A 16,706-nucleotide genomic window follows, 5' to 3' on the forward strand; every position below is an offset into this window, starting at 1 on the left:
ATTAAAAAAACATATATAGCATAAAGTAAACTGTTTCTGTAACTCATAGTGGATACATTTTAAAATATTTATTCATTGATGATCATTCATTTATCATCCATGGTGTGACTTAAATTTTGTTGGGTGCTAGATTAATAGAATGAACACAACAAAGACCCAGATTTTTAATGTACTAACAATTTAGTAGGAGGACCTGAAATGTAAGTAATTATTACTACAAAATTTTAGGAACAACTGAGACAACTGTCAAGGAATTTATACAGTTATTGTTCATACCCATAACTATGTATGTGTGTGTATACACACACAGCTATACAGGTCCACCGCGATTTATAATTTTTAATGTACCTAGAGAGAAACACAGGCATGTAATCTTCTATTAAGTGGTTCACAATTTTTAGAAAATATATCCTTTAACTTTTAACCTGTTAACTTCAAAGATATAAGTGTTTATCAACAACTGTACAATAGTTTTGAAAGTCCTCAGCAAAACACAAGGCAACAGAGTGGAGAGAATAGGTAATAAGTTTTGGAATTATAAATACCTGTGTTGAAATTCAGCTCTAACACATGTAAATTTTGAGAATAAGTTTGTTCATCTGTAAATAAAATGAACTCCGTGTATCTCATAATTGTAAGTGAACCTAACACAAAGTATTGTACTTACTGTATGCTCAACAAATGTTATTTCCTCTTCTCTTAAAGAGAAATGAGCAGAAAAAAAAAAAGAACAAAATGTGATGCTCAAAAAAATGAGTCTCCTTTTATTTCTTATTTGAAACTCCATCTTACGGCTTCAGAAACACAGCTGTTTGAAACAAGCCAAAGAAATTCTTCTGGCTTTTAAGAAAGGCATTTGCTATGTACAGTTCTATAATGGACTGGCTACATCTGCAAGGCTAGAAAGACTTAGCAATTATAATAGTGAAGAACACTAAAAATGTTGTTAAGTTTGAAAAGATAGCATTGTCTTCTTAGGAAATAGGGGCTCATTTTCTGTTCTGCGTTAGTCATCATCTTTATGAGTTTTTAGAAACAGAGACAAATTATAACAGAGCTCATTGGATCCTAGTTGGCAGTAGTACCACATGTGGATAACTTTATATTATTATTATCATCATTATTTTAACAGTTTTCTTGGATATAGCTTACATATCATAAATATCTATTGTTGGTGTACAAATCAATGACTTTAATACATTTACGGAGTTGTGCAATCATCACAATCCTGTTTTAGAGATTTCCATCTTTGCAAAAAACTCCTTTGAGGCCGTTAGCAATCTCTGCTTCCAACATCCCTCATCCAAAAACTAACTACTGATTTACTTTTTGTCTCTGTAAGTTTGCCTTTTCCAGGCATTTCATATAAATTGGATCATTCAATGTACAGTTTTGGTGTCTGATTTCTCTCATTGATCAGTTTTTTAGGTTACTAGTTTTTAGGTTAGTTGTAGCATGTGCCACTGGTTTGCTCCTTTTTATTGCTAAATATGTCTCATTGTTTAAAAAGTCAACATTTTGTTTTTCTGTGAGATTTTTCCCCATATTTTAAATAATATTTGCATGCTCGTTTTAGTATAGATATATAATATGTAATTTTTGTTGGGTAGTTTACTAGACATAAAATTTGTGGGTTGTATGATAAGTTTCTGTCTAACTACTTAAGAAACTGCCACATAGTCAAGGTGAGTGTGTCATTTTGTGTTCTTGCCAGCAATGTTTCATGATTTAGTTTGCTTTAAGTAATTGTATGTTGATATTCATGAGCGATATTATTCTGTAGATTTGTTTTCTTGTGATATCTTTGAGTAATCTCATAATACTGACCATGTAGAATGTGTTGGGAAGTATTTCTGGCTCTGTTTTTCTATAGAGTTTGTGAAGAATTAGTAGTATTCATTTTTTGAATATTTGGTAGAATCCACCAATGAAGTCACGTGGCCTAAGCATTCTTTTGCAGTAAGAAGACATCCAGTTACTAATTCAATGCCTTTGTTTGTTATAAGACTATTTAAATGTTCTCTTTCTTCTTGAATCAATTTTGGTAATTTGAGTCTTTCTAAAAGTGTATTCATTTCACCTATGTTTTATAATTATTGTCACAAATGTATTCATAATACTTTATTCTTTTCACTTCTCTTAGGTCACACAGTGAAGCCCTTTTTTATTCCTAATTTTTATTATAGTGTCTTCAATTTTTTCTTAGTAAAGCTAGTGGAAGATTTGTCAATTTTGCCAATCTTTTCAAAGACTCAACTTTTGCTTTTATTGATTTTTTCTCCATTATTTTTTTTGTGTTCTATTTTACTGATTTCTGGTCTACATATCATCTATTTCTTTTCTTTCATTTATTTTTTAGTTAGCTTTTTTCTCCTAGATTCTTAAGGTGAAAAATTAATTAGTTGGAGAGCTTTCTTGTTTTCTGACATAGACATTTAAAACAAAGTATTTTCCTTTAAGGACTGTTTTACCGCATCCCATGCATTTTTTTTTTTCATTTTTATTCAGTTCAAAAGATTTCTTAATTCCCTTGTAATTTCTTCTTTTACCTATTGTTTATTTAGAAACATGCTTTTATATTCCCTAATGTTTGGGGATTTTTCCAGTCTCTTTCTGTTCTTGATGTTTAACTTAGTTTCATTGTAGTTGGAAAACCTATTTGTACCTATTTTTTATGATTTAATTATTTTGACTTCATTAAGATTTGCAAAACTTTGTTGATAAATTTGTATATAAAATGGAGAGACATTCAAAGCACAAGCAGTTTGTGAGTGTGACAGTTTCCAAGTATGACTATGATTTTACTTTCCACTGAAACTTCTCTCTGTGCTGCACATCTGTGTAACCTTCTTTTGGTTAAATTTGTGTGAACAGTTTGGGCTCTCTCTGGTTTCTGCCAAACGTGCACTCAGCCTCCATTTACCCAGGGATATATTGAGAACTTATTAAATCTATTTATGGATGTCCCAATTCCTAGTCTCCCAGTTTAACCCCCAAATAATTTGCAAGTCTACCACTTGTTTCATCCCCTCCAGCAATAAAGCTTCTGGTTTTCATACCCTGCCCTGTCCAACTGAGCTATCATGACAACTGAGCTGGGGATGGAAGCAGCCCAAGCCAATCATGACCAATATTCCCACTTGATATGGTTTGACTGTGCCCCCCACCCAAATGTCATCTTGAATACCCACGTGTTGTAGGAGGCACCCGGTGGGAGGTATATGAGTCATGGGGGAAAGTTTTTCTCGTGCTGTTCTCATGATAGTGAATAAGTCTCATGAGATCTGATGGTTTTATAAGGAGGAGTTTCCCTGCATAAGCTCTCTCTTTGCCTTCCGCCATCCACTGAGGTGTGACTTTTTGCCTTCCGCCATTATTGTGAGGCTTTCCCAGCCACGTGGAACTGTAAGTCCATTATAAACCTCTTTCTTTGGAAATTGCCCAGTTTGGATATGTCTTTATCAGCAGTGTGAAAACAGACTAATACACTAGTGTTCTTACTTGAAGATCAGTAGCTTCTCATGAACAAATGCTGCTCAGTTTGTTATAAACTTTTGTTTAATTTCCAAAATGCTGAAATGGTTGGTTGTTTTTTAACATTTTGTCCAGCTATACAACTCATTTTTTGGGAGAAAATTTTATTTATTTTATTTTGTGATCTTTGTATTTAATTATAATTTTGGCAGCTTTTATAATGTATTTCCTGAAATAGTAATAAAAACACCATATTTCTCTGAATTTTTTTAGTCATTCTCCAAATTGTTTTGATTGTACAATTTTTTTATACTTAAATATTTAAAGTATTACATATAAAATAAAACACAGGTAATGAATGAATTTTGTTTTGGCATAAGATTCTATAAATGATGGTTTCTAAATATTCCATTATAGTATTGATTTCATGTGCATAAAAAAGAAAGCTGCAGGCCTAATGTACCTCTTTCTAATATACCAGCCAGAATTACTCATCTGACAACCTAATAACAATTCTAAATAATTGAATCAGACTGAAAGAGACAACAATATTCTGAGAGATCTCAGAAATCTGAAGAGAATAGTTCAGATAGCTTATCAATGTTTCATAAATGAGTCCATTAAGTTTCTGAGGAAGATTGTGACATTCTTAGAATCCTAAAGAAAGTTGACAATTAGCCATGATTAAACTCACAGACTGTGTCCTCATCCTGTTATAGAATTCTTACCTCTCCTTGCCTTCATTGCTACTCAGTGGTAAAGTTCTTCTACCTAAAATTTTAAAAATCTGAGTAGAAGTGATTAAGAACAGCTTTTAAAAAAGACAAAAATAGCTAGTCAGACTTTCCATTTTCTTGTATTTATCAATGGAATTTCCACCACTGGCAATATGTGAAAACATTGAGTTGATCATGTATTCATTTTGCAGGGAAGGTACATATATGCATACATACAAATAAACACAGCAATAAGCCCTCTGTCAAATATAGGGGAAGATTTTTTGAATTAAATTTATTACACTTGTAATATTGATCTTTTGCGTAAATTTATTAGTCCCACTATGCAACCAAGTAAATTATACATGCAGAAATCTAAAGAAAATAGTGATAATCATAAATATTTAGGGGACATGAAATATAAAAATAAATATATTACTTTGTAGTTAAAGGTTTTCTATTTTTTTCTGAAATAACTTGAAAGTATGATTATTTCTTCCAAATACAAATATTCTCCTCTTTTTTCCTTGATTATAAGTGTTTATAATGAAAATCTACAAACCTAAAATAGAAGTTATTCAGAGATTTATATTCAGACTGTAGATGAAACGTGGTAAGAATAGTTCTATATATCCGATTGACAGTTCTCAAAGATATAATATTGTGATCAGCAGATTAGTTTTAAAAAAGCAACTACAACAAAATTCTCATGTTCTACCTAAATAATTAAAAATGCTATAAACACAATTTGTCCACCTTCTGTAACTGTTAAATCTATTTTAAATAATGTGGACTAACAGAAAGAAGAGTCACAATAAATAAAGAACTATCTCCTACTATAAACAAGTAGATATGTAATATTGAATATGGAATCAGCCTTGAGAAGATGTTTAAGGAACGTCCAAAATATCCTTTTCCTTTTACTCTCTAATTTTACTTCTGTAAATATATTGTAAGGGAATAATAAACAATAAGGCAGCATTTTTTGATAGGTATGGGAAAAGTCTGTGGTAGAGTCCTTGCTTAAAGAACTTACCACTTGAAGTGGAGCTAATGTACCTGAAACAATGAACACATGAAGCTACATGTTGAAAATTAAAATACGTTTCATAAACTATGTGTACATATATTAACATGTACAAATTTTTGCAATGCTCTTTGTTCAAATAATTTTACCAATGGAATATAGAGAACACATATTTCCCCATTTTCTCATGAATATTTTTGTTACTCTGCTTTCCTTTATAGCTAGAGATCTCAAAGGCAAATGTCCCCCTAGCTTTCAGCTTACAGTAGCTAAATGATAAATGCATGTATCATTCTCAGCCTTCTTCTTCTATGTATACTTATAAATGTATATATTTGCATGTATGTATATATAATAAAATAATATATTGTAATATGTAAAATATTTCCTATAAAATATGGTAGTGGTAAAAATTACAAAGCTAAAAATAGAAGCCATAATTTTACAATTTATATTTTTTCCTTTACTTCCTGCCTTTTTTATACACGTGTGCACACACACTAAAAGTTGAAAGTACATTGTAATATAGTTCAGATACATATCTTTAATATGGTATAAATTGCCCAGTAAATACATTTTCCTTTTACCTCAAAAGCTCTTCACAAACATAAATGTAATGACTGGATTTTATTACATTGTATAGATGTTTAATTATTTACTTCAACCATTTTCTAATTGATTGGCATTTATGTCTTCTCCCCCTTTCCATTATTACATAAACAATGCTGCAATGAAAAAATGCTGCCTTATTGTTTATTATTCCCTTAGAATATATTTACAGAAGTAAAATCAGTGAGTAAAAGGAAAAGGATATTTTAGACGTTCCTTAAACATCTTCTCAAATTTCTTATCAGAAAAGTTCTACTACTTTGCACTCCCAAACTAAGAAATTGTTTTTCATTCATTTTCCACTATGGAAATTTTAAATCATATAATTGTCACAAAAAGATATTGTAACTTAGTTCAGAAGCCAAATTTTATATCATTTTGCTCTAAGTATTATTTCTTTGGTTAGTTATCAGGTTGATATTTTGTCCAATACTTAATAATTTAATTGCCTCCTAATCATCCTGGTGGTGAGGGACAGATTCCTGCCTGTCCTGGGGTTATGGCGAGGGCTGATCACATTGCACCTGACACTGGACTGATGACATCAACAGCAGCTTATTAGTCACATATGCTCAAAGTTTGGGGCAACAGAACACCACACATGACACAGAGCCACACGGGGTTGTACTGGGGAACACTGAACAACCAGAGCCTGTGCAAGGCTGGGTTTTTAGTGTCAGAAGGTTGGAGCGCCCCTAGGTCCTACAGGGAAACTTGGTTGGCTCCGCTGAATAGTTCCTCAGACTGGCAGGAAACGGAAATTCCTGACCCCCTTGATAAAGAGGATTTTTCAGCGAGGGAACCTGATCCATTAGAGCAGAGTTGGGGTTGTGGGGGAGGGCGTGGGATGGGAGGGAGCTTGTGGTCCGACCCTCGTTATTTTATCAGAAAATTAGGCAGCATCTAATATTGAGTCTTAACTATAACCTTTAGACCACAATTAGCTCTGTTTCTTTCCTTTCAGTGACTTATCTACTTAATATGCAGGATAATAGACTATTTTTATTTTGTTTGTTTTGTTTTGCTGCAACACAGAGTATATGAAAGGGACCAGAGTATATAAAAAGCTAGGGCCAGCATATGTTGGGCCCAGTAGACAAATAAATAGTCTAAGTTTAATTTGATAGAGAAGACTGGCATCTTGAAATCATTGAAAATATAGCTTCGTTTATGAGGTCTTTTAAAAAAATTTGTTTTGTTTGCTTCAAAGTTGAATTCTGAAGGAAGCTTAATCATAATGAATGAATAAGATACACGAAAGTTTAAATAAATAGGTTGGATCACCTTTGCTTGTGAGTCTACTGCTGCTCTCAAATGCGGTATGGTAAATAAAGAGGTACTGAGGCAAAATATGGTGAGCTACTCCATGTGATTTGGATAAGTTATGGCTAAGAGTCACTTAACATTTCTCCAATATCAATTATATGAACATTTTATGAGAAAACTAATTTTTTTCAGATCAGCCAATTCTTAAAATAGAAAGAGTTAAAACAATTATGCTATCTCTTCTGTTTCTCATAGAAGACCAAAAGAAAGCAAAGCTGTCACCCTCAGGACAAGTGTGTTCTACCCTAACTGCTGGAACTAAACAGATCCTACAAAGTGGGCCTTAACACTGAATTTCTCCTTTCCCATATAAAATGGCTTTTTCTATCTTATTATTTTGATAGTGCAATTACATAGTATTCATTTCCTTTTTTTTCTCTTTTTTTTTCTTTTTCTTTTTATTTATTTACTTATTTATTTATTTATTTATTTATTTATTTATTTATTTTTTGAGACGGAGCCTTACTCTGTTGCCCAGCCCAGGCTAGAGTGCAGTGGCACAATCTCGGCCCACTGCAACCTGTGCCACCCAGGTTCAAGTGATTCTCCTGCCTCAGCCTCCCGAATAGCTGGGATTACAGGTGCCTGCCACCACGCCTGGCTAATTTTTGTAGTTTTTTAGTAGAGACAGGGTTTCATCATCTTGGCCAGGTTGGTCTTGAACTCCTGACCTCGTGATTAACCTGCCTTAGCCTCCCAGAGTGTTCACTTTTTCATTGTAAGCCTTGTTTAGGAATATATTGAGCATAAAGCTATGGAAATAGAGTAAAGCTCAGATTGAATCTCTTTTGAAATCACAATTTCTTCCTGGTAAATTCTGGTGAAAACATGGATTTATTTACTCAGTAACAAAGGAAGTTTTTATTCTCAGGGTGAGTTTCACAGAAACATTATCATTTCTCCTGACAGGTTGCTTGGATATTGTGTTCCTGCTAAGGAAGTGACATTATAGGCTTTGCTTCCAGCTGGAGGTAGCTTAGCACATTTTCTTATCCACTCTTAATAAAATAAAATTAAAGGAATGAATAATTGATTACATGAGAGTGAAGACATTCACAATATTCAAGGATAGGAGGATAGATGGTAATATTAATGTGAAACGTAGGCATATAAATGTAAAATGTATGTGAACTGGCAGTAGAAAAATAAGCAAGGAGAAGTGGGATTCAATAAAGGAGTAAGGATTTATATTGATTTTCTAGAATATTTTCTTGGCAGTTGGAGTGATGATCAAAGGTAGAAAGAACAAGGATGTGAAAGTCAAGAGAAAAACAATGAGTTATCAGCTTTTTTGTATGCTGGACAACCTACGGCAAGTTTCTAACTCTCCTTAGCAGTCTCAGCTGCTTTGTCGTAAAACTGGTATGAATAGTACATAACTCAAAATGTTGTGGAGGTGGTTAAAGAAAGGCAATGCAAAAAAAAGCTACGGAATAGTGTCAGACACATAGGAGACACTTTGCAAGTGTTACTCTTTTCTTCCATCCCTGAAGACAATGCTGAAGAGATTGTGAAAAATCAAATACACTTAACGTAAAATAATATTGGCACAAACAACAAAAATCAAATAAAATCCATCTGTTCAAAGTCATGTGTTTTGAGATGTTTTGACAAAAGATCAATACATCCTATAGAATAGAAAATTAGATGAAAATAAAAGCAGCTCACTTTTTGCTTAAAGCATAATTTCAATGGGATGTTTGAATACTTTTAGCCCAGTTATTAACACCATGAAATACATTTTTGTCCATTCCAGATAGTAGTAATTATTTTTAATACAGTAACGAAAATAACCAAAAATAACTGTACTAAATGACTCTTCAGTGAAAAATTAGCCCCTGATATATATAGGAAAGTAGAAGCTGTTGAATTATATTGAATATCTCCTTCACCAAATGCAAATTGATTTTGATGAGAACAGGTTCAGCCTGTAGTGTAAAAATAATTTGGCATCTGGATTTTATTTATGTACCTAAAATGACTCAGCAAATTGAGAACTTTTCTCTCTAAATCAGTTTTCAACTCCCTCCAAAATATAGGTTAGTATAATAATTATTACATAATCAGACATATATGGCACTTTGTTCTATACAGATATACATACCAAGATATAGAAATATTAAGCCAGTTACTTATTCATTTAACAGATATGTATGCAATTCATATTTGGATTATAATGCTAAAAGCTATAATATTAAAAGATGTAATAATCTCATCTTTATAATGTTGGAAAAATAGATATAAACATACATAAAAGTATATGCAGTAATAGAAAAATGGAAATTATACTGACAAAACAAATATAATGTTTCCTAACTAATTAGTTGCAGCTACTGCAGATTAAACCATGTAGTATAACTTGTGGGCTGTCTAAGCCAAAAGCATTTCCTCTGCTTAGTCTTGACTGAGAAATGCTGGCTTCCAACACCTTTCTTCATATCTTGGTACTTTCTCTTTTATTATTTGGTTGCAAATTCTCCCATCACTCTTCTCTAAAATTGAATGGGGCAAGGAGGGACTGGGGTGTGCTACTGTCAAACCTATGCCTTCTTATTCTAAACCAAGTGAACTGGCATAAACCAAACAGGAGACTTACTGCCAAGTCACTTGTTTGGAGAAAGAATATGTGCTTCACTGCAGATTTCCCTCATATTAGCTGTGTAGCCTGGAGTTTTTAACCTCTCAAAGCTTCATTTCCTCACATGCAAAATACAGGGCTTTTTTTTTTTTTTTCCGTTTGCTCTTTTATTTTAAAATCCAATGAGATAATGTAATTTTAAAGGCATTTTCTAAGAATAGAATACAATATGCATATACTATCTTACCCAGCCTATTTCCCTTCTTTCCTACCCTCTATCACTACTCGATCATTGTTGTAACTACTGTAAACACAAATGTCTTGCACATTTTGCTACCAAAATAATGTATACATATGTTGTGTGCACAACAAATTTCTGAGTATGATTTTTATCCTTGTATTAGTTTTCTATCACTGCATAACAAATTTAATGAGTTAAAACAACAGATATTCACTATCATCATTTTCATGGGTCAATAATCCAGGCATGGCTTCAGTGGGTTCCCTGATCATGAACTTATGAACTATAATCTATGTTAGTTGTGCTGTATCCCTTTCTGGAGCTTGGGAGACCTCTTCCAAACTCATGTGGTTGTTGGTAGGATTCAGTTTCTTGTAGATGTGGAACTGAATTCCCCATACGGTTGCTGTCAGGCAGGGGCCACTGACCCCAAGTGGTCTCTCTCAATTTATTGCTATGAGGTCCACTAACATGTGACAGCTTAGTTCTTGAAGGCCAGGAGGAAATCTCTTACTCTAGCCTCTTAAGATAGAATCCAATATAAAATAATTATGGTAGTGGCTATCTATCACCTTTGTCAGATCTTATTGATTAGAAGCATGTCACAAGTTCTGCCTTCACTCAAAGGGAAGGGATTATACCAGGAAGTGGCTCATTGGAAATCATGATAGAGTATTTCTGCCACAATCCCATATTAAGTCAAGAAATCCAACAAAAGACTCTATATTTAATTTTGAATCAGAATAGTATTTTTCTTCCTACTTACATTTTATATAAGGAAAACTGACATTTATTTTGTCAAGTGCGTCATAGCTTTACACTAACATAAGTTTACACCATTTTATTTCCATCATCATTGTAGAGTTTCTTAAGTGTCTCTCAAAACAACAATTTTCTTTAACACACAAAGTGAATGACCTCACCCCACGTCCTGGCCTGCCATCAATTTAGTATCAAGGCCAAACCTATAAAGTGACCCTATTTTCCAGTTTTGTGATGTCTAGCCTCATATCAAACAATCATTTTGTTTTGGACCCTAAGTACTGCTAAATGAAATAAATTTCCTTTTCATTGCCTTTTATAGAAGAATCTGGCAAACTCTTCAGATGTAGTCTTTATGCTTCTAATTTTGCAATTGTCTTATATAAGCTAAAATGAAGGAAAAAGAAAATCTTTATGTCATTACATGAATGAAGAATGCATTTGTGAATGTGGCAGTCCTGACAAATTTTCTTGGTAGGAATTATTCCAAGTCTATAAGGGGGAGAAAATCCTATGTGCTTTGAGTAAAATTACTTTAACAGCATACATCATCTGTCATTTGAAAAGTGTGTTCTACAGAGCCAGAATACCAGTGTCATTTTTGTGTATTTTTTAACTTGTCTCCCTTATTTCCCATGTCAATGGTCATTTCAGTCATATGGCAGGCCATCTTGGACTCATCTCATGCAATATACTGTGAATATGGAAAGGCTTTTGTACAGTCTTTGAACTGTACATAACATTTTAATATTAATATTATTTAGATTACATTAGAAAAGAGGTGTGAATGCAAGTTCATGGAAATGTGAGATGAATTGTTCTTCAAATTCTTCATGTACATAAAGGATATACATTTAAAACTGGAAACAGGCCAGTTGCAGTGACTCACGCCTGTAATCCGAGAAGTTTGGGAGACCAAAGCAGGCATCACCTGAGGTCAGGAGTTTGATAACAGCTTGACCAACATGGCAACACCCCCTCTCTACCAAAAATACACAAAATTAGCTGAGCCTGGTGGCAGGAGCCTGTAATCCCAGCTACTTAGGAAGGCTGAGGCAGGAGAATCGCTTGAGCCTGGAGGCAGATGTTGCAGTGGGCCAAGACCGCACAGTGCACTCCAGCCTGGGGGACAGAGCAAGACTCCATCTCAAAATAAAATAAAAAAATAAAATAAAACTACAAACAAAGGGATGCTGAACAGCAGTTTTCATGCCTGGAGCAATTGGCTGGATAAGAAAAAGCTAATGGGCATAAGTGAATTTATTATTGGAATACTCAGGATTAGAGTTGGATTAAACTTGGCATGAATGTGCTGTTTCCGTTTTGATGTTGCTAAAAACTGTAAGGTATGGATTGTTATTAAGGTGATTGATGTACATTGTTGTGTTTATAGGAACGTTTTTTAAATACTGACCAATAATTAAATAAATAATGAAAATTATTTAGGTCTTCATGTTTGAGAATTAATGAACAAACTGTTGCATTTCATAGGACAAAAAGGGAAATCATTATGAATTTTTAATGTAATTTGGTTTACTTTCTTAAACACTTTTATGTATAATTTACAACACAGAGATAAGTAAGTGAAATAACATAAAATTAAATTCTCACAACCTTACTCAAGAGTGTAAGTAATGTGTAAACTACATAAAAATCAACTTAATGAACTATCCTTTGGGGACTTTTCTATTATTCTTGGAACTTTATAGTCATTATTATATGTATAATCTGTCTTCTTCTTTAGCCCAACTAATGATATAACTGAACTAAGCAATATATTTTTATTCTAGGATAGCTTTATTATAAAAAATCAACACAGTTGATTTAAACTATTCATAAGAAACAGTATGTTCATTAATACAAATTTTGCTTTCCCTTGATGCTTAAGTATAGGATATGAGAGTATTGAAATTAAACAAGTATTTTAATTTTATCCAAATGCAGTGTTCTAATTATAACCTCATAATATTTTAATATATATTTTAATGTTGAAAATGAAAACATTCTTTGTGATACTTTACTGGAGCTTTCATTGTAACAGATTAATAAACACATAAAATTGGATTTAATCTGTAAATTTAAATGCAAATGTAAAGATTTTTCCTTAGTATGCTCATGTTTGTTTTGTGCGTAGTTTATTTTTAAAGTGACTCCAAAGTAGCATATTTATCAAATACTTATAATGTACGTAGAGACTTAAATTGTAATTCTAAGGTTAGTAGAGGTAATGCTTTTTCTTAATGGTTTTGCTACCTTTATCATTGAATTTCTCTTTTCTATAAAGATCCCAACCTTTGAAGGTTTTCTAAATTTTAAACTTCTCGGTAAGACTTTCTTAACCACAGATATGCTTATATATCATGAAATTACCACAACTTATGACTTTCTTTTTTAGTAAAGCACTTATGTTATCTGGAGTAACTATTGGTTTACATGTCTCTGTATGCTGTCGTACTGTGAACACAAGAACAAGACCATTTTCATGGCATCTGAAGTAGCATTTCATCAATGTTTTGAGATGAAACAAAAGCAGAGAGATGACATTATGTTGATAAAAATTTGTCAAAAGTTGAAAAACAATACTATACACATCACTTGTCAAGGATCATTTACTTCTAAGAATTTCAATTCAAAATTAATGTTGCTTCTTGAGTTTACACAAAATTCCATTGGTATTCTGCTTTCTAGATTTGAGGAGTGGTGTTACATTTTTATAGAAATATTTTTATTCATTTTATCTATATTTGAAATAAAAAACATTACAGTGCAACTATAGAAATATGAAATCAAAATATCCAGATTTAATTCTTTAAAATTACATAAATTTAATTTCTTTTCATGACATTCAAATTAGGGTAGAAGCAGCTACTATAAAACAAACAAACAAATGTTATTTTCCCTGGGTCCATTTATTTTCTAATGTTCTATTCTACAAAAATTTTTAAATCTTCCTATGCAACTTAATTGTCTACATGAGAAACAATAGCAGATGGGCACATTGGCTCATACCTGTAATCCCAGAACTTTTGGAAGGCTGAAGTAAAAGGGTCACTTGAGTCTAGGAGGTTGAAAGCAGTCTGAGCAATATAGCCAGATTTGGTGTCTGCTAAAAATAAGAAACTTAGGTGGGCATGGTGGCACTTAGTAGTCCCAGCTACTCGGGAGGCTAAGGTGGGAGAATCCCTAAGCCCATGAGTTTGAGGCTGCAGTGAGCTATGATCACACCATTGTACTCCAGCAAGGGCAACAGGGTGAGATTTTGTCTCAAAACAAAAAACAATATAGCAACGTCAACAAGAGGAACAGTAATTGTTGAAAATTAACTATATGACTGAAATTGTTTCTATGTATATAGTCTCATTTCTCACAGGATCATTTTGACTGTATTATTCTATTTACCAAAGACATGAGGCTTGTGAAGTATACTTCAAAAGCATTTTTCAGTATTTGAATTCACTATTGTGAGACTATATATTATAAAATTAAATAATTATTGTGTCTGTGCTACTTCATTGAGATGGTTCTAATTACAGTTTCTCATCACTGATCCCTTACCACAGGGTTTGAGAATGTGCTTAGCTACTAGAAATCCAATGACTCTAAGGACCCAACTACTTCACCTTCAAGACACTGTCATTTGCAGAATGAAACTAAAACCAGATTTTTAAAGTCCTTCATGCCGATGAATAGATTTTGAAGTTCCGCAACTACACTCTTTTGTTTGTTTTCTGTTTTTGTCTCCTATGTTGGCAAGGCTGGTCTTGAACTCCTGGCCTCAAGCAATCCTCCTGCCTTGGCCTCCCAAAGTGCTGGGATTACAGGCATGAGCCACCACACTCAGCCTGCAACTACACTTTTAGCCATACCTTTATAAGGTATAGCAATCTTAAGTCTATTTGTGGATTCTGAGTTCTGATATGGACTTCCTGGGGGAAAAAAGTGTTTTTAAAGGTATTCAAATAGAAGGAAAGCCCCAAAATATGTGACTAAAGTATTAGTGTTATATATAGGATCTGTTCCCATATTTGTAACCCATTCGTTTCTATAGAAGGAATTCTGCAAAAGGATTTTCTTGTTTTATTTTTATAGAAATGTCAATCTTTCTAATTTTTATAGCTTAAAAAATCAAGATTGCTCAATAGTCACATTAGATTTAAAATAATTAACATGCATTGCTTTCATTAAAACAGGGGTTTTCAACCTTGGCTCTAGTGACGTTTTGGCCTAGAGAATCCTAGGAAGATATCCTGTGCATTGTAGGATGTTTATCAGCATTCCTGGCCTCTACCCACTAAATGCCAGTAGCATCGTTCCATGTTGACAACCAAAAATGTTTCTAGACATGGACCAATATAACCTGGGAGGAAAAGTAACCCCCATTTGAGAGCCACTGCTTTAAAAGAAAAGGGTTCCTGCCTATAATTCTAGCACTGTGAGAGGCCGAGGCAGGAGGATTGCTTTAGCTCAGGAGTTTGAGGCCAGCTTGGACAACATAGTGAGACCTTGTCTCTACAAAAAAATAAAAAGAATAGAGCTATTCAAATATTCCGTTATTTGTCATGATTAATATGTGTTTGTTTCTTGCCTTTCAAAATAATGATCTTAAAACTGCTATGCATTAAAGCATACTCATGCACCACATAATGTTTTGGTCAATGATGACGCGTATATGCAACAATGTCCCATAAGATTACAGAACAGTACATTCACTGTATTTTTCTATGTTTAGGTGTGTTTAGTCCTCTATATACTTGCTAATTTTTAGCCCTTTTTTTAAAAAACACAGAAACTAAAAAATCTACACTTATATTTATCTCAATTAGATTTCTCATAATAATTATTCACCCTGGTCTTTTCATGTGGCTAATTCCAGAAGAACCTGTACTGCAAAGTAAGAGGCAGTTTACTAAGATGTTCATCAGTCAAGAATAATTTTATTGTGTCTTGTAGTAAGTGTCAGGTTAATACACAAACAATGTTAGTTGATTAATTAAGGCTGAAAAATGAATAATAATTTATAAATTACGAGCATGTTTTCACTTTATAAATTACAATTGTTTGTATGATTGGTTTGTGTCTTCTCAATTTTGAATAGTCATTACTGCTCTTCTGTAAGTAAAATGTTTCTTAATTTCATAAGTGAATTGTATGCTCTGGGAACACTCATAAAAGTTTTACAAAATACCTAGTCAAAAATTGGCAAGTCCTGGGTATATTACTGAATATGGCTGAATTCAAAAAATTACTTGTTAATATCAGGTCAATCATTGGAGGGTCTACCAAGATCTAAGAAAATCCTATTTTATATTATTGAAATCAGAATGACATACTTTGGTTTTAGTGTCCAGTTCCAATATTCATGTTATATTTAGCTTCTGGGTACCTGATCTACTTTTTGTTATCTCTATAACTTGTGATAACTATTGTCCCTTCTTAAATTAGTACTAATAATTTGCTAATTGTTTACTACAGGTAATGGATTAGGAATTAGAATTGTGGGTGGTAAAGAAATCCCTGGACATAGTGGAGAAATTGGAGCCTACATTGCCAAGATTCTTCCTGGGGGAAGTGCAGAACAGACAGGGAAACTTATGGAAGGTAAGAATAAGGAATTTTACAGTAAAATAAAATGAATGCACTCATATTAAATGCATTTTAATTTAATATGCAAATGTTCTCACCATTCTCTGTGTAGGTAAACCTCTCTCCTTATGGTTAGTTGTGAAATTTTGGTATAGTAATGTAAAAGAAGATATGTCCACAAATATATTCATTTTATTTTCAATTGCATTGTCCTTTTGGCAGTTAGCTACAGAAGTATCTTGTTTAAGAAACACTGGTCAAAACTTTTTTACTGAATGGGGCAATTTTATTAAAAAACACTTGAGTTATCTATGATAGTGTTTCACAAACACCAAGAAAAAATATGTTGGAATTAGAGCTACAAAAAAAAAATCAAATGATTCAGTACAC

General features: G+C 33.0%; 1 protein-coding gene across 1 annotated transcript in view; it reads left to right on the forward strand.

Moving 5' to 3' along the window:
* The window catches only part of LOC105550981 (protein piccolo), a gene marked incomplete at its 3' end in the record, with an annotated part of 283,932 nt that extends 267,601 nt beyond the window's left edge, over positions 1 to 16,331 (forward strand). Inside the window, exon 12 of the mRNA XM_011996071.1 lies at positions 16,206 to 16,331. Within this exon, the coding sequence (XP_011851461.1) occupies positions 16,206 to 16,331 (126 nt within the window). The remainder of the gene's footprint in view (positions 1 to 16,205) is intronic.
* Positions 16,332 to 16,706: the final 375 nt, after the last annotated feature.

The sequence above is a fragment of the Mandrillus leucophaeus genome, unplaced genomic scaffold (genome assembly GCF_000951045.1).
Source record: "Mandrillus leucophaeus isolate KB7577 unplaced genomic scaffold, Mleu.le_1.0 Scaffold50, whole genome shotgun sequence".
NCBI lineage: Eukaryota > Metazoa > Chordata > Mammalia > Primates > Cercopithecidae > Mandrillus > Mandrillus leucophaeus.